Genomic DNA, 19,351 nt, shown 5'->3' with positions numbered 1-19,351 from the left:
GAGTAACTTTAGAAAATCTGTGGATCAGCGCTGACTCAAGACGTGAACTGTTTTGAATGATTCAGTTCGCTTTGGTGAACTGGTTTGACTGGTTAACTAAAAGGAACCGCTCATGAATTGGACATCACTACCTTTGACTCGTCACAGAGTGATATGGGTTGGAGATGTTGCTCAAATGAGTTGTGTTCCGTTTTCCAACTGTATGCTGGTTAAGAATAAAATGGCTGGAATTTATTCACACTTCTACTATTGAATCCAACTTATCATCAGCGCTCGGATTCGCTTACATGGTGCTGTCAAGTACAACGTGCAATATGTGAGGTAAACTAAATGTTATTGGCTATTTGAAAACAGGGATAAGCCATTCAGTGTGCCCCACCTGTTTCAGTGGAAATTACGTCAACGCATCATACAAAGCTTGCGCGTTCAACTTCCAAGGTACTTCAGTGGGCCTTTAAATAATATCCTGGCTCTTCCCAGCTTTGTAATGGCATTGAATAGAGCCCAAGTTTTTAAAGCTCTAAAAAGCACTTCCATCCATTATAAAAGTAATCCAAAAGTAACTCCATTAGGATTATAATAACCCCGAGGTGAAGCGATAGGTTTTAAAAAAATACTGATTGTTGAAGTGTTCGTTTTCCCAATAAATTTGGTTTAATTAGTTATTAGGTGCAATAAAATGGAATGTAATATTATGATAAACAGTTGTGCTTGAAATGAAGTCTGCGGGAGTGTGGGTGGGACCTTTATATTGCGGCTCCACATCATGATCACTACTGAACAGACTCAGGCTCAAATTGATATTGATAATCAGCAGCAAAGGTGAAAAGATGGAAATCTTTTTTTTTTTTCAGTCTATGGTTCCTATGCAACGCCAAGCAAGTTTTTTTTTGAGCTTTAGTTAAAAATATTTGATGTGCTTAATATGTATGTGGCGATTTAATGTTTAAAAAAATGCTACATATCAAGCAATCATGTCTCTTCAGAAGATTTTGATTAAAGTACTCGATTCATATGGACTACTTGTACGATCATGACCTTTTGAAGTGTCATAGTTTTGGTGGAATAGACTTTCAGTGGAGGGACAGAAATCTCAGCTTTCATTAAAATATCTTTATTTGTGTCTCGAAAATGATTGTCTTATGGTTTTAGAACAACATGAGGGTAAGTAAATGATTTCTGGGTGAACTAAACCTTTAATTAAAACCTGCTGCTGTCACCAAAGGGTGGACTGAACAAAAACATTTCTGGCCATTTTAAGGCTATTTAGGGAAACCAGTTGCATATTTTACCAGGTTCCTCTCTATTACATGAGAAATGCTGTGACCAGCAAGAGAGAAGTGAAAAGAGCTTTCACTTTAAACTTTCCTTGCCCTATGCAGCACACTCAAAGAAGGCACCTCAAAACCAGTGCCTTTTGAAGCATTTCTTACTTTTTGAAATGACAATGGACTCCTTCAGTATTTGCTTGGAGGAATCTGTTAGAATTTGTGTCCGTTTTCTCGGCACATTAAGAAAAAGTGTGTCAGGTAATCTATAGGGACTATCTGAAAAAGCTCTCCCTGTTCCAGTTCATGTGACTCATAAATCTGGTGAGGTCTCCAGGACCTATAAATGGCACTCAATGTTGGTGTTAATGTCTCTTTCTGATCCACCGAGATTAAAGATATAATTCACCCAAAAAATTAAAATTTACTCACCCTCAAGCCATCCTCGGCGTATATGAATTTCTTCTTTCAGCGAATACAATCAGAGTTATATAAAAAAAAATGTCCTGGCTCTTCCAAGCTTAATAATGGCAGTGAATGGCCATTTCTGTTTTGAAGTCCATCAGTGCATCCATCCATGATAAAAAATGATCCACTCTTCAAAAATATCCATATTTAAAACTTTATCGATTAAATAATAAATATAAAATAATACTAAATAATAGCTTCCGGCAGCCGGTTTACGCAAGTCGACTTACGCCAAAAGAGGAACACACTTTTGTGTCCAAAAGAGGACACAACGTATGACATAGAATGTAGGAGTAGCTTCAGGTCAAGTGACAGGTAAAATGTTTCAGTTTTCATCTAAAACAGAAAAAAGGCCTAAAATTGTGGCCAAAATTTGACCAGAAACTAATATTTTAGGATCTAATAACAGAATTTTTGACATGGAAAAGGCAGTTTCCACATGATACAATAGGTGCCACCTCTTTGTTTGTGTGGTGAGACATTGGTAAAGATATCTAAATGAGAAAACTTTCTAATTCTAAGGAAGCATTGTTTGCATTTTCCATCCAACAGTCCTCATGATGAGAAGCGACCAATATCTTGACTATTAGCGCATTAAAACAAGTTTACCCATGTTTGCGTAAGGCGATTGAGCACAACATCTTGTGTAATATGTGGGAAGAGGAATCATCTTTCATGTGGCAGAGACACTTCTGTTTCTAAACAACCTGTCACCTTTCTTGTAAAATGGACCATTGTTTATTGCTGGCTGTTCTTAAGAAGGTACAATGTGCTTATGTTAGTCTAAAGTCTAGAGTTTAAAAATATAATTTTTAGGATGCACCGAAATTAACATTCTGGGCCAAAATCAAAAATTCAGGATGCTCTTGCCCTGAAAACTGAAATTGCACATTAGGCAGTTTTAAACAACAAAATTGTTGGTAAAATATGAAAAATTTAAAACTGTAATTACTTGTTTTAAAGGGACACTTCACTTATTTGCATTAAGCTTTGTATCTTTAGAAACCCAGTCAGTCTTACCTTCAATGTTGAAGGTAAGATTTTCTTCAGCATTATTGCCCAGAGATTGTCCACCTACCTATTAAAGAATGGCTTCATTGACACTTCAAATCAAAAAGCGGGCATTCCAGGGTTCTCAGGATGCTTAGAACATATCAATGTTATCTGGCAACAAATTCAGTCAGAAAAAAAGGAGAGGAAGGAGCTCCATGTGACATTCCTGGATTTGGCTAATGCATATGGTTCAGTGCCACATGAGCTTCTGTGGGCAGCATTCGATTTTTTCAGAGTACCAATGTCAATAACACATTTAGTGAAAGCCTACTTTGGAGATCTGCAATTTAGTTTCTCAACTTAAATTCAGCACTGCATGGCAACACTTAGAGGTCGGAATAATGGCAGGATGCACCATTTCTCCACTGGCTTTTACTATGGCAATGGAAGTAATCATTAGGGCATCAAGATGGGTAGTAGGTGGAGAGTGCTTGGCTTCTGGGATGCGACTACCACCAATCAGAGCATACATGGATGACATGACAACCATGACTACAACAGTAGCCTGCACTAATCGGTTATTAGGGAAGTTAACAGATAATATCGAATGGGCACAAATGCAATTTAAGCCCTCTAAATCAAGGAGTATCACGATATTTAAAGGAAAGGTAGTAGATAAAACATTCTTCATTAATGGTGAGGAAATACCAACAGTTTCTGAGAAGCCAGTGAAGAGTCTTGGGGGATGGTACGATGGGGATCTAAGGGACACAGTTCGAGTGGGAGAAGTTAGAAGGCAAGCAGTGGAAGGGTTGAATAGCATAAACAGCTGTGCTCTACAAGGCAAGCTAAAACTCTGGTGCTTTCAGTTTGGTCTGCTACCAAGGTTGCTGTGGCCACTGACTGTGTACGAGGTTTATTTGACAATAGTGAATATGCTGGAAGCGTTGATAAGTACATACATCAGGAAATTGTTGGGAGTTCCACGCTGCCTCTGCAGAGTGGGACTTTATAGTAAAGGAATATTGCAGCTGCCAGTCTCTGCTTTAACCGTGGAGTTTAAGTGTGCCAAGGTTAGGCTGGAAATTACCTTAGTAGAGTCACATGACAAATGTGTAAGGGAGGCAGCCCCTGTGTTAAAAACTGGTAGGAAGTGGTCAGCAGAGAAATCTGTAGTAGAGGCAAAGCCTGCCCTTCAAATTGGGGATATTGTGGGACAGGTACAGCATGGAAGATGGGGTTTTGGGCTTAGTGTAGCTCCTTCTAAATGGCACAAGGCAGGCCCAGCTCAAAGGAGGAAGCTGGTAGTCAACGAGGTGCGAAAGCAGGAGGAGAGGATGAGGTGTATAAAGGCCATTTCCCAGGCCAAGCAGGGAGAGTGGATGAGTTGGGAGAGTGTGGAACAACGCAAGTTGGGCTGGCAAGAGACTTTGGTCAATGGAAGCGACTAGGATCAGCTTCCTTATAAGGTCAACATATGATGTCCTCCGATCACCACAGAACATAAACCTCTGGGTAGGAGAGGATCCCTCTTGTCCTTTGTGTTTATCACCTGCCACATTAAGGCACACTCTGACAGGAAATAAGGTGGCTTTTAGCCAAGGTCGGTTTACTTGGCGCCATGACCAAGTACTGCAATGTTTGGCTTTAGCATTGGAGGGCAAGCCTAATATGACCAATAAGTTGCCACCTGTAAAACATTACATGTAGAAGACAATATTCCTCCGCCCAGGCGAGCAACCACCAAGAAAAGGTGTTAACACCAATTCTCGCCCAGGACAACTGGAAACTGCTAGGGACTGGAAGATGCTGCCTGATCTTGATCAACGGCTTATTTTTCCACCTGAGATTGCTACCACTAACTTACGACCAGATATTGTTTTGTGGTCTGGATCAGCACGCATTGTTCAGCTGATAGAGCTAACAGTGCCATGGGAGGATGCGGTAGATGAAGCATATGAGAGGAAGAAATTGCGGTATGCTCATCTGGCCAATGAGGCAGAGCAGCGAGGATGGAGAGTCCAAGTTTATCCAGTGGAAGTGGGTTGTCGAGGTTTTGTGGCACACTCTACAACCCAGTTCCTCGGAGACGTCGGATTCAGTGGCCAAGAGTTGCGTCACACGGTAAAGAACTTATCTGAAGCAGCAGAAAGGAGTAGCAACTGGCTGTGGTTGAGACGGAAACATTCTAGCTGGCTATGTACAGGCCGCCACGCTACGGTTTCGTAGGATTCTTGAAGAGTCTGTTTGTATAGGTTGCACTGAAATTACAGTCATTACGTTCCTGTGTATATTGTTTGAATGACTGTGGTTGGCCAGATATTGTGGTTTGCGGTAGGTGGTATGCCATACGGAACCGTTTGCCACTGAAACTGCTTTATAACGCACCAGTGGGGCTCGACAGCCATTATCAAACGGGTTGGCGCGTATGGTTGGGTTGCGCGTGATTGTGGTTAGGTCTCTTTAGGGGTCAGTAAGCTGGGCTGAGTTGAGTGGGGGACGGAGGGGGGTGACTCTGGGACGCCAGGGTCACTGTCGAGCCCTCTTGAGGTGTCATGGGCTAGTCGACGAAACACTGAGGACGGAAGGTGCCCAATTGAAGACCTCGGCTCAATCCAGACGGTTGTCGTGGTGGTCCACTAGGGAGACCACACTGTAGGTGCAGCCGTCGTGTGTGCTGACGCGGCAAGTACACTGCAGCCGTTAACGCCGGACAGAAGGGGAGTCACACCACCATATGGAAAGAAGTGTAAATGGATGCAGAATCATAGTTTACTGTAAAGCTACATCTTAGCTTACCTTGGCAAAAGCCAAGTATAAATCAGCATGACGTTTTAACATCTACTCTTGTTATGGAAATCATTTTTTCCCTTATTTTATTGGGGAGGATTTAAGTGTTTTACTTCCTGCTTATTATGACGTAAAAATCATCATTTTGCCTCATAATAAGCAGGAAGTTACATTTAATTGAAAAATGTAGAGACTACAAACATTAGCTCATAATTATTCAAGGGGGTGGGACGCACTCATGCTACAGACCTATTACAGATCAGTCGGTGGGACTTCACTTGCAGAAACTGAAATCAATATCAGCCATTTTTTTTTTTTTGGAAGCTAAGCTAACAAGCGCTGTGGAGATAGGAAGTTATGACAATGATGGAAGAAACTAAACTTGATATGGATGAAGAGGATTTTGAAATTCTGCTGCTCGAATCCGATGTTCGTGGCTATCTTCACGAGCCGCAGTATAGTGAAGAGCAGCTGAGGGTGATGGAGGAACAGGAGGCGGCTGCCTGTCACGGTCAAGGAGCCCGGACTGGCTTGAGCTGAGGCGGACTGATGTTGCATGTGCTCTCGCTGTGAACTACGAACACCGATAGAGTCCGTCTGCTGCAGAGAATTTCAACAATGACAATTTCTCCTGGACGAAATATCAGACGAGCACATGGGACATTTGTGTTGTAATGTGAACCATCCTAGTTTCGCCTGACTGAACGTCCAGGTATCATGCAGTAATACACCATATTGAAAGAAATACAAACGAGGAGTAATTCACTAATGAGTTTGCCAATGTAACGTTAATGGGGTTTGTTGTTGTGGGAAGAAGGAGGGAATCAGCAAACATTTTAATAGTTAAATGAACAAATACAAAACAAAAGTATAAGCCAGCAGCCCCTCATTGACGACTGTTGTCTACACACAACAGAAACAAAACACAACACAAAATCGAGCCTGTTTCTCTATCTGCCGTTTATGCTCCTGCTCCTCCGTGAGATACGAGAGCGGTCAGTGCATCTCTGTCTTTCATTATCACTCACGCCACCGTAGGGCTGAAACGATTAGTCGACATATTGTCGACTAAAAATCATAAAAAATTGTCGACAAATATCTTTGTTGTCGAGTAGTCGTTTGATCTCACGCGACCTAATTTAGGGGCCTGCAACATCGCGATTTGACCGCTACGGCACCGTGGCGCTAGAGTGTAATCCAGCCCTTACAAATGCTGTTACGGTAAAAGAAAAAACAGTGTGAATTATGACGGAGTGCAAACGAATCCGAACTAGCAAGGTTTGGGAAAGTTTCACAAAACTCAATAATAATATAAGTACAGTAAGGTTTGGGAAAGTTTCACAAAACTCAATAATAATATAAGTACAGTAATGTGATGATTTATTTAGCATTGAATAAAGCTTAATCGAGCTTAGGAATCAGGGCTCTTTTTATCATTGTAACACTATTAGGTATTATAGTCTTATCACTTGCCTGTATTTTGTTCCATAATTATGAAGACTTAAAAAAAAGGAGATTTTTAGGAAGAATAACATGGCAGTTTTTTTTCCATTAGATTTAAGTCAAATCTGTATGTTCGTTTGGCCAGAAGTTATTTTAATTTATAGAGTTTTAAATACAGATATTTTTCTTACATCTTCATCTTCCTCATTACTCCACATAAAGTCAACATCTGAGATATTTTCATCAGCTATGTTCAAGCACTTCAGAACTGTATATTCTGCACATGAAAAAGGTTCAAAAATGTATCAGTACTGTGATATATATATATATATATATATATATATATATATATATATATATATATATTATAAAATATATTTCAATCAGCATTACTGAAAATGTGACTTCAGTAACAGGCTTTCAAACCTACTGTCCATTCTAATGGACAGACACATTTAAAAAAATCCTGATTTAAAATGTGCAATTCTACAGTCGATTTTTAACTTTAAATAATTAGTTCAATCTTTCTTTTTTACATGCAAACTATGAAATACTGGCAAAAATATATACAAAATGTAAATATGCCTTAGAAAATGTTGCTTGCTTCTGTGTTTGGATTGAAGTGCTGCCATGCTTCTCTTCAATGTAGAGTTTTTGTATATATATAATTACTACATGCAGAGCTTTACTGGCATTTGATTGGATGACAAACATCCAATCTCATGTACTGCAGGCTTTAAACTAGGTGAAATACCAGAAGTTAAAAAAGGGGGCTGACATGTAATGGACACAGGGTCTGAATGGGTTAATAATAATAGTAATAATAATAATAATAATAGTGAATTTGTCCCAAACAAAATCTACTCTGAAATATTCATTTTAAATTAAATCCAAGATTTTTGGTCAAGAATTTTCAACTTTGATGTATCACTACTTCAATAAATTGTTATTCTTGTGGCTTTTGCAGAAGTTGCAGAGATGTGTCATTGAGGTTATGTCAATATTAGCAAGTGAAAGTTTGCAGCCCACTTGCTGTAATAATCTCCCACAACAGGTCTTTTTTTTTTTCAGCAGCAATAAAAGAAGAATCCCACATAGACTGACAATATCATAAAACGCTATCTCCATAGAGACAGCCAGGGCATACATTTTCTGTCATATTCCTATAAAAAGTAACATTTTTGATTTCGAGTTTTAACAAATTAACTATTTGTAAAGACAAGTACTCAACTTATTTTGTCATGGTATCTTATATACATGTTTCTCAAGTCCTTAAGTCCGATTTCACTTGTAAAAAAGCTTATATTTAACAAATGTATTACTTTAGTACAACATTTTTAAATATAAATTATGTGTCCAGCATCACAATATTAAGGAAACACTGAGAAATGTGCATGAATTTCAAGAAATTCTTAATTTCTTAAATTTGGTGTATTCCGGTTTTTGCTTTAATAATGACATCACTTGAGCTGGCATGACATTGCATGGCATTACCTAAAATGCAGTGAAACCTTAATTTTACTTTATTGCCTTGTCTACCGGAATTTATGTCCATGTCTACAGGAAATAAATCGCAAATATAAAATGTAGTCTCAGACCTTTGGACCACACAATGTGGATTTATATACAGGGCATTTGTTGAGATTTGATGTATCTGTTTGTGTTCACTTTAACATCATCTCCTCTTGTTCTTGTTTGACTCATAGAGGATGGTGTGGGCAGGCGAGGTTCTGTTCATCAACCAAGTCTGTTAACATTATGAGGTTGTATGCCTACTAGAGCTGCAAATGATTCATAAAAGGTCTCTCAAATGCTTCAAAAATCTAAATGGATAAGCAGATATACAGTATAGAATAGTATAGGCATGTTTTCCTATATAGTCTAATAGCTAATGGTGACTTTTAAAACTGCTCTCAGTAAAAACACAGGTCCTCTACTATATAATTGTAAGAGTCTCCCGTCCTCTTTCAGATCTAGTTAATTTAAAAGTGCATATTCAGGAAAAGGAAAAAGCAGTGGTGATTTCTTCATTTAGAAATAATGAGAAACAGTGTTTTTTTTATTATTTTTATGCATAATACGGCTGCCTGTAGCTGTCACGATGTGGGTTTGTGTCATGTTCTTTGCTTCCTTGTCTTGTCTATTAGTTCCCTATCGGTCAGTCACTACAACGTAGGTCAGACTGACGTATAGGAATCTCGGTAGAGAGACAATTTACTTCGAGTGAATTTAAAACAAGTCTATGCACATTGGCGTGCAATCATTTGCAATACAGTAGCTGCGCGTCCTCGTCAGCGCGAGTATATTACGAGCGGCTGTGTGATTGCACTTCAGATTTTTGCTTCGGAGCCTAAACTTCGATGCCTCTGCTTGGAGTGTTTCTAAGAAGACAAACCATTTGGAACTCTCTGATCGGTGCGGGTGTGACGCATGAACAGCGCGTGTGAACAGCGCGAGCAGTTTTGCTTTCACTTTCTCTCTCTCAAGAGCAAAAACAAAAGCTGTCCTAACAGCTTGTAAGAGTGCACTTTTGTTTTTGCGAGAGAGAATCGGTGCACACACAGGTGCACATTCCTCTCTGTGGTCGCTGCAACGGTTCCCCTGCATGCCTCAGTACCACTGAGAGTAGTCCCTAAAAGAGCTTACACAGATAGTTTGCGTCTTTTTAAAGATGACGTCCTATCTGTGTGTTTCTGGATGCGGTCGTTACCTGGGATTGCGAGATGGGCACGAACGCTGTGTTGTGTGTCTGGGCTTTGAACACAATCAGCGTTCGTGGATGAGTCATGTTCTCATTGCGGGGACATGACCATCTCGGAGCTTCGGTCGAGACTCTCGCTCCTGCAAGGGGGCGGAGTCCCCTGCCGGCGCCCCGTTCCAATCCTTCAACGAGGGTTGCTTCGGCCGCTGGCGCGGGTAAGCTGAGGATAACAGTGAGCACGCTTCCTTCGGGGAACCAACCCCCTAGGAACCCTCACTCCTCTCAGCCTCCGCAACCATTTGAGCTGCCAAGAGAGTGCACTGGACCATCCAGTGCACCAGTGTATCAGTCGTATCTTTTGGCGCTCCCCACGATGAACAGATGTCGATCGCGACATCGGAGGGTGGGTCAGATATTTCCGCGGACGACGTTTCGGTTTTCGGCGGTGCCCGATACGGACCCGGAGATGACCCAGTGCCAGACGGACCCAGTGCCATTCTTCCCGGAGGTGCATGAGGAGGGGACATGGACAGCACCTTTTACTGCCCAAAACTGTTCCAGTGGTTCCTCCTCCCTCACCACCCTTGACGGCGGCGCAGCTAAGGGTTACACGCGCATCCCGCCGGTGGAGCGGGCCGTTGCTATGCAACTGTGCCCTAACTCCACTTGGCGCGGAGAACCGTATCTCCCTTCCCGGGCTTGTAAGTACTCGTCGGACTTAACCGGCAAGGCTTACAAGGCCTGTGGGGAAGCTGCCTCTGCCGTGCACACTTTGGCGTTGCTCCAGGTCCATCAGGCCAAGGCACTCGTCGCCTGGGGCGTCCGCCTGCGCCCTCCCCGGCTCCCGCGCCGCAGCAGCAGCCTCCACCACGCCGCGGAGCCAGTCGCAGGCTGCCTCACAGAGCAGCACGCTCAGCCGGTGCTGGACTGCTTGAACACGTTCAAGGGCAGGACGGCGGTCCCAATGAAATTCTTTCAGAGGCTCCTGGGGCATATGGCAGCAGCAGCAGCGGTAACCCCGCTCGTCTTTCTTCATATGAGACCGCTTCAGCACTGGCTTCACGGCCGAGTTTCGAGATGAGCGTGGCATCACGGCACTCACCGGGTGGCAGTCACACCGGCCTGCCGTCAGACCTTCAGCCCGTGGTCAGGTCCCTCGTTCCTTCGGGCAGGAGTCCCCATGGAACAGGTATCCAGGCACGCTTTGGTATTCACAGATGCCTCTGCCACCGGCTGGGGTGCCACGTACAATGGGCATGCAGTATCATGGGTGTGGACAGACCCTCATCTGCATTGGCATATCAATTGCCTCGAGTTGCTAGCAGTACACCTCGCTCTGCGCCGTCTGAAAAGGCCGCTGCAGGGCAGGGATGTGCTGTTCCGTACGGACAACACTGCGACCGTTGCGTATATCAACCGTCAAGTTGGTCTGCACTCCCGTCGCATGTCGCAACTCGCCCGCCATCTCCTCCTCTGGAGTCAGAAGCATCTGAGGTCTCTTCGAGCCATGCATGCCCCGCCGTGCTCAACCGTGTGGCCGACGAGCTATCACGAGCTGTGCTCCCGGGAGAATGGCGACTCCACCCCCAGGTGGTTCAGCTGATCTGGAGAGAGTTCGGGGAGGCTCAGGTAGACCTGTTTGCCTCCTCAGAGACCTCCCACTGCCAGCTGTTTCACTCCCTGACCAAGGGAACACTCGGCACAGACGCACTGGCACACAGCTGGCCCCGGGGCCTTCACAAATATGCGTTTCCCCCAGTGAGCCTTCTTGCGCAGACACTGTGCAAAGTCAGGGAGGACAAGGAGCATGTCCTTCTGGTGGCTCCCTACTGGCCCACTCGGACCTGGTTCCCAGAACTCATGCTCCTTGTGACAGTCCCTCCCTGGCCTATTCCTCTGAGGAGGGATCTTCTGACTTCACGACCACCTCGATGGCAAAACAGTTGGAAAGCACGACTTGGTCGTCAGGTTTCTTAAGGGGGCGAGACGATTAAATCCTCCTCGACCCCCCCCCCCCCTCCATACCCTCTTGGGATCTTTGCCTGGTGCTCTGAGCATTTCAGGACGTTCCCTTTGAGCCTTTGCAATCAGTGGACTTAAAGCTTCTTTCCATGAAGACTTTGCTACTGGTTGCATTGGCCTCGGTCAAGAGGGTAGGAGAACTGCACGCATTTCCGGTCGACGAATCGTGCCAAGAGTTCGGGCCGGGTGACAGCCACGTGGTATTAAGACCCCGGCCTGGCTATGTGCTCAAGGGACCTACCACTCCCTTTAGAGACCAGGTAGTGAACCTGCAAGCGCTGCCCTTGGAGGAGGCAGACCCAGCCCTGGCTTTGCTCTGTCCCGTTCACGCTCTGCGTATGTACGCGGACAGAACTCAAAGCATCAGGACCTCGGACCAGCTCTTTGTCTGTTACGGAGGCCAGCAGAAGGGAAAGGCTGTCTCCAAGCAGAGGATGGCCCACTGGATAGTGGATGCTATCGCCTTGTCTTACCAAGCTCAAGGCATGCCCTGCCCACCCACTTTGCATGATTGTGTTTATGGGGTGCAATATAACATTTAGTCATGTTTTTTCTTTTTTAAAGTCTTATTTTTCATAAACTTCACCTTTATTGTAAGCTGCGCTCTCCTCTGTCCTCGAACGACTGGTTGACTTCCTGATTCTATGAAACTGCTCCCTCAGAAACAGGCAGTGGGCTCAGATTGGTTAGTTTGGGCCAGTGTGTGGTAATTGGCTAAACTGTCGCTCACGTTGTCCCGAAGGTTAACGCCCATTACCTTTATGGGCGAAACGTGCCTGCACTCCGGTCCATTCATGTCGAAACTACAGTAGTAGTTTGAGGCAGAATCAGAAAACCTCACCACACACGACTCTTACTAAACGTTTCTGAATGATTTTTTAACTTTATACATGTTTGTTTAACACAAAAGCATCTGACTGGCAACAATAGCAACTGACTGGCTACTAATGTTACACTCAAACAGCGTTGGCATTAGTTTGCGTTCTTAATCAAATCGAAAATAACGTCATAAAGCATATGAAAAATATGTTAGTACTTATACAAAATTCAGGTCCATAATGTTTGTATGCGTTTGTCATAGACACAAAATAGCATAACTAGTAGGCTAGTGGCTATAAAGACAGCTCTGGCATTTGAGAAAAATAAAACACAAGGCTACGTCTGAAATTCTACATGCAAATACATTTAAAATGATTAAGTCTTAGCCTACTTACAGGTTGTGGCCCAACAACTGCTGCCTCTGGCTTTAAAGTTGGAAGTGCTTCATGTTTTAGTAACAGTTTCTTGTTGAATCCGGCATTGAACTCGTGGAGATTTTGGAAGCTGTCTTCCGTAAAATGCGCAGCACAGAGAGCTACATTACGATCGTCATTTTCAGGAACATAATCAAACATAAATTGTATCCATTGTTGACGAAGTACAGCGTCCATGGGAAGCTCGAACACAGAAGACCTGACAGTTGTGTGAACACAACACACTCGACGAGCCGCAGAAATATGCACATGCCCTTTTTGCATTTTCCGGAGGGAGGGGTTGATGCAAATGTATGGGTTAGTGACGTCTAAAACCCAGCTGTAGTCCCAATCGAGTCGTTTTTGTAGGCAATATACTTCCTGATTTTTAAAAGACGATATCTCTGCTTACACTGAACTTTTAGCGCTGCAACTTTGCAGATACTGTTCATTAGGGGTGGAGCCGAATCCGAATACGGTATTCGGAAAGGCACAAATAATGTTTTTTTTACGAATACTTATTCCGAACAAATACTTGAAAAAATATTTGTATTCGGGAACAAGAAATACTTTATATCAAAAAGCTGCGTTCCTCACGAGACCGCAGTGCGCGAGTTGAGTGAGTGACGTTCAGGAAGAGGTGACTGACACAGGCTGCTCCACACAGCAACAGAGAGGGCTCGGCTGAGCGAAAAAACACTTAACTGCATCACTATTTTTGTTTAATAGATGTTTGTACCTTAACAAGGTTCCAGAGGCAGTTTATAACTTTCGGGAAGTGGAGTTTGATCGGGAGTATATTCCATTATTGACGTCTGCAGACGGGTGCTCTCATGTTCGCTTTTACGTATAGCTCTGTTAGCTCGGTAACGGTAATTATTTGTTTCTTATATGGCTTGGTTGAATTCTAATGTAGAATGCAGTCTGTTATAACAGGCCGCTGCTTATAATAAGTATAACACACCGTTGCCATGAAAAACAGAGCGTTGCCATGGATTCTAAACGTAGAGACAGAACGGACTATTTTTCTTTTTTAGCGTAAGCGATACAATCGTTTTTTAAATCAATAAACTTCTTTTTATATCCATATTTTGAGTCAAATAATTGATTTATTTGGGCTTCGGGCTTCGCATCGGGCTCATAATCAATCTCCTCGCTATACATTATCCCTTACTTATTCTGTCTGTTCAGCGTCCTCCACCGTGGTGTTGGGGTTCATAATGTTCACAATTTTATTTCATTAGTTGTTGGTTTAACCATGGTTCATGAGGAAGCCTAATGGCTGACTGTTATTTTCTTTTCAATTACTTTTCTTGTTACATGTTCATTGCTGGATTTATAGAAAAACATCAACCAATATTGCATATCCATAATTATTATAATGGTTATAATTAAAGAATCCATACACTATAAAGTAAATTAAAGATTTTTTATGCCTATTTTGAATTTTACTCGAATACAAATACAAATACAAATACTTTTCCCCCATGAACAAATACAAATACAGATACAAATACCGGCTGCTTTGCACACCCCTACTGTTCATGCACCAACAGTAACATTACACATTTAAAATGAAAAAAGTGAAATCGCAATCATCGCCCCTTTAAGCCCTGTGTTTCAGCCTTGTCTTTGTGAGTTCTTGTTTAATGTTTGACCGTTAAAGGGATAGTTCACTTTGAAATTAATTTTTGATATGTTTTAGCTTACCTCAAGGGCATCCAACATGTAGGTGTCTTTGTTTCCACAGTATTTTAAATTTTGACATTTTTCGGTCAAACCGGTGTTGTCTGTAAGTCATATAATGCAAGTTTAGGGGGTCCACCTCAAAGAGCATGCACAGAGAAGTCAAAATTAAACATGATTTAATGACTCGTGAATGTAAGTACACACTGATGGCCTAAGACACGAAACGAGCGGTTCGTGTGAGAAAACGAACAGTATTTATATTGTTTTTACCTCTTGTTAACAGCCGTCGAACTGAATCATCGAACTGAATCTGAATCAGATGTCCAACTTAACCAAACTGAACCGTCTCCAAGTGAACTGTCGGAAGGGATCTCTCGTGCGTCTACGTCACGCATTGTTTACACTGAGATTTCAGAAGGTTTACCTTTCGCTAAACATATTTAGATACTGGAAATCCCAATGGAAGATGATTTCTATACATCTAAATAAACTTCCGAAATCTCCGTGTAAACAATGCGTGATGTGGACACGCGAGAGATCACTTCCGGCGTAAGTTAACGTTGGACGGTTCAGTTCGGTTCAGTTGGACATGTGATTCAGATCAGTTCGACGGCTGTTAACAAGAGGCAAAAACTATATAAATACTGTTCGTTTTCTCACACAAACCGCTCGTTTCGTGTCTTAGGCCATCAGTGTGTGCTTACATTCACGAGTCATTAAATCATGTTTAATTTTGACTTCTCTGTGCATGCTCTTTGAGGCGGACCCCCATACCTGCATTATATGACTGACAGGCAAGAACGGTTTGACCAAAAAATGTCAAAATTGAAAATACTGTTGAAACAAAGACACCTACATCTTGGATGCCCTTGAGGTAAGCTAAAACATATTAAAAATTAATTTCAAAGTGAACTATCCCTTTAACGCTAGTGTTGGTTGTTCCTGTTCTTGAATCCTGTTCCTGAGTCCTTTATCCAGTCTGTATAGTTTGTAGTCTGTTAAATAAAGTGTGTGCTGCATTTGGATCCTGCCTCATCTCTGCTTCAACCACAGCCCATTACAGTAGCGCACACTAAACTAAACTTACGATCAATAATCGATTCTGATGATTCAAAATTGATGTCGCAGAAAGCCACACAAGGATTGTTTCTATTTAACTTCTGAAAGCTTTTATTGTACTCTAGAACACTCCAGTAGTGCCCATAAGAAAAATATATATGCAAGTTACTCCAAAGTTTATGTGTTTCCACCATATCTGGAAAAAAAAACTGATTTGTTTTTCTCTCTCTCTCAGATAACAGAGGAGGAAACGGCCACACAGGAGTGTGCCTGGCTGTGTGTGGATTTCCACCACTCCTGTTACTCTAGCGTCAACACACACACAAACATTCTACCACAATGTCACGGAGGGAACGGCCATGGTCAGTGTACAGGGCGAATACATTAGAGCTTTCTTCAGAGATGCTTGGACTAGCATTGGAAGGTATACAGTACTACCCATGAACTTGTGTTTTGATGTTCTCTTATATTTCACTTTTGCATTTTGATTGTTCTATTGCATTTTACTTTCCATGTGAATTATATACAGTCTCTCTCTTTCTCCTCTTTGTAGGAAACAGTCAAGATCCAGATGAGCCAGTACTAGAGTTCAGTCTTGGTCAGTCTTGGTTTTTTTAATGATCACACACTCAAAATTTTCTAAAACCGGCAGAAATGGCACCAGAAATGACCTGTTCTCCATTAGTAGCCAAGATTGATGGGGATATAAGGGTTCAGATGACAATCAGTTCTGACTGAAAATGACACTGAACTGGAGTGTAAATATTTCTGTGAGGGCTCTGTGTCCTACTGTATGCTTACGTGTAGATAACCGCTTAAGCAGCTGCGTTTGGATTAAATGACTGCCTCTATCTCTCATCAGTTGTAAATAATGTGGTTTAACAGGGGAGGTCTGATTATATCTCAGAGAATCAGCACGTCTTAGCAAATAACACCTGAGGTGCACTGTAGCTCATTCATATATACAATGCTTCTTGTGGAAAATCTATGCTTCTTCTGGAAAATCTGTTATGACCCTCAGCATAAATGCATTTGGATGTGGTTTTGTAGTCTGCAGTGAGCTGACCACACCATCTCTGGACCGAAAACCCAACTGTTTTGTTGCTGTGAGCTGTACCACACCTCCTCAGGCTTTCTGGACCAAGCATGCACAGACAGAGATCATTGAGGTGAGATGGACTCAAATGTTCCTTTTACCCTAAACCCAAACTATTCCCACCGGTTATTAAAGGGATAGTTCACCCAGAAATTTCTTTCTTCTACAGAACACAAAAGAGGATATTTTGAGTAATTTTAGTAACCAAACAGTTGATGGGCCCCATTGACTTTCATAGTATGGAGGGGAAGGTATTTCATAGTATAGTATGGACTCCATCAACTGTTTTGTTACCCATATTCTTCAAAATATCTTCTTTTATGTTCAGCAGAACAAATACATTCATACAGGTTTGAAACAACTTGAGTGTGACAGAATTTTCCTTTTTGGGTGAACTATCCTGTTAATATCTGTCTTATATCATCTAATCATAAGTGGTCAGCTGAGACAGATGGTTTACCTGATGGTAACACCTGGTTTATAACGCTGAATTTTCTTTCAGTGATCACAAAACAGTTTAGACCCCCTTGTTTTTGGGGTATAACTACTAGAATATGTTTTCATGGTCGGTTGTTCATTTTAAATTATTACAGCTTCTCCCTCCCCAGTCTGTTTGAACTAGGGATGCACGATAGATTGTTTTATCGTCATCGATATCGTGATATGCGCATCTGCGATAGTCACATCCCAGAATGATGTACGATGTCAAGTAGGCTATAGGGATCATGATAGTTGATCCCTGATCCGTACGGGACGTGCACACACACATTCATGCTGATAGCACTTGAACACCGAATTGTTCTCTCTCTCTCTCTCTCTCTCTCTCTCTTTCTTTTGAGCTTATACGGACACATGTCCACAAAATGAAGTCAAACTGCCCGGCTCGTCGAGTATCCTCGTAAACACAGTCGGTTATTTCTGTGTTGTAACTATTGAGAAAGAAAGTCATTTATATTAGTTCGTGCATTCGTCTTAAAGGGACAGCAGCCTTCTATAACCACAGCTGTTTGTCACCAATCTTAATCAAACAAAGAAAGAGAAAATGGCTTTTGTAACTTTAACAAAGATGCATTGTATTAATCAATTAATTATATTTTATTTATACAGTGAAGACTGTTATTTTACATTTGATTAATCAATTTCTGTACCTGAATACTGATAGATTTACCTGAAAAACATATCACTGCTAAATTCAGTTGTATCTTCTATTGTATTTATCTATGCTTGTAATTTGTTATTTTCTACACAGATACACTCCCCTACACAATCACCCCAATTATTCTTAAATGATTAATTATTTTCAAATAGAGCTATTCAAATCATCTGGTGAAATTGTTTTTATATTGCAATATAAATCGCAATGTACTTTTTTTTTCAATATCGTGCAGCCCTTAGTTTGAACGTGTCATACGTGCCGAAATAAGAAATGTGCTGTGATTGGTTAACTGGCCCAGTGTGTTGTGATTGACAGCGCTTAGCGCATGTTTGGGAAATGTCACGCCCCCTTCATAACTGCAAACTCTACTCAGATGTAAATATTAATGATGGTGTCAATTTCAAACCATTTCGAGCCCTATTCAGACCCTGACAATGTTAATGAACAAGAGGATTGTGCTGAACGGATTTTAAACATTGACTCTGCGAGTATGGATTTTACAGGACATTTCAGAGTGTGCTTTTTTCCTTTCTTTTTTGTAGATATATGACTCTATTGTTATCCACCATTTAATCATATTTGTGAAACTTTTTCTGGGGTGTAAAAAAGGGCAGAGCATCAAGCTAATTTCCTGATTCTATTTGACAAGATACTCTGGTTGCAAATATTATGGGCGATGCCGAAATGCTGTAGAGGAAACTAGGCATAGAATAACAGTTAAAGGAGTAGTTCACTTTTGAAAAAACTTTTGCTGATAATTTACTCACCCCCATGTCATCCAAGATGTCCATGTCTTTCTTTCTTCAGTCAAAAAGAAATGAAGGTTTTTGATGAAAACATTCCAGCATTTTTCTCCATATAATGCACTTCAGTGGAAACCAAACGGTTTAAGGGCCAAAAGACACTTTCAGTACAAACGTCAACTGTTCAAAGGGTTTAAAACGATTCCAGACGATGAATAATGGTCTTATCAAGCGAAGCGATCGCTCATTTAAAAAAAAGTTTAAGTTTTATAAGTTCAAATGCTCGCCTTGCTCTGTTCTGTGACACACGTTCGTGACTCTCCTGTTCGAACTCGTTCATCAAAATGAACAAATCTTGTTTCGAGTCAATTGGTTCATTCAACGAAACGAACTAACTGACTCGGAAAAAATTCATTCATTTTGATTTTGAACGAGTTCGAACAGGAGAGTCAAGAATGTGCATCGCAGTACAAAGCAAGGCGAGCATTTGAGCTTATAAGTTTTTTGGAAAGTAAACTACTCCTTTAATTTAAATAAAGTTAATTTTAGGAATTATCAAGTTCAAACGAAGGTCTCAATTAAATAAAACAAATATATTTTTATCCAGCCTTAGAAACACTTATGATCACCCAAGATGGTTGTTAATTTTCTGCCATTTATGGAACAATGTGGACTGATTTGGATGACTAAC

The 19,351-nt window shown here is 41.6% G+C and overlaps 2 protein-coding genes across 11 annotated transcripts in view; both read left to right on the top strand.

The window, feature by feature from the left end:
• Positions 1 to 19,351, top strand: part of inpp4ab (inositol polyphosphate-4-phosphatase type I Ab) — a 62,134-nt gene that overhangs the window by 9,534 nt on the left and 33,249 nt on the right. For all 10 annotated transcript variants that reach the window (XM_039667978.2, XM_039667986.2, XM_039667977.2 and 7 more), the window contains exons 2-4: positions 15,901 to 16,089; positions 16,219 to 16,263; positions 16,716 to 16,834. In XM_039667978.2, the coding sequence (XP_039523912.2) occupies positions 16,005 to 16,089; positions 16,219 to 16,263; positions 16,716 to 16,834 (249 nt within the window). In that variant the 5' untranslated portion in view covers positions 15,901 to 16,004. The remainder of the gene's footprint in view (positions 1 to 15,900; positions 16,090 to 16,218; positions 16,264 to 16,715; positions 16,835 to 19,351) is intronic.
• Positions 3,347 to 4,180, top strand: LOC148977644 (uncharacterized). The gene has a single exon (XM_089134601.1). The coding sequence runs from the start codon at positions 3,347 to 3,349 to the stop codon at positions 4,178 to 4,180; it is 834 nt and encodes a 277-aa protein (XP_088990727.1).

The sequence above is a fragment of the Pimephales promelas genome, chromosome 8 (assembly GCF_988280905.1).
Source record: "Pimephales promelas chromosome 8, fPimPro1.hap1.1, whole genome shotgun sequence".
Classification (NCBI taxonomy): domain Eukaryota; kingdom Metazoa; phylum Chordata; class Actinopteri; order Cypriniformes; family Leuciscidae; genus Pimephales; species Pimephales promelas.
Note: the sequence above shows the minus strand (reverse complement) of the source record. Positions and strands in the feature narration are given on the sequence as shown.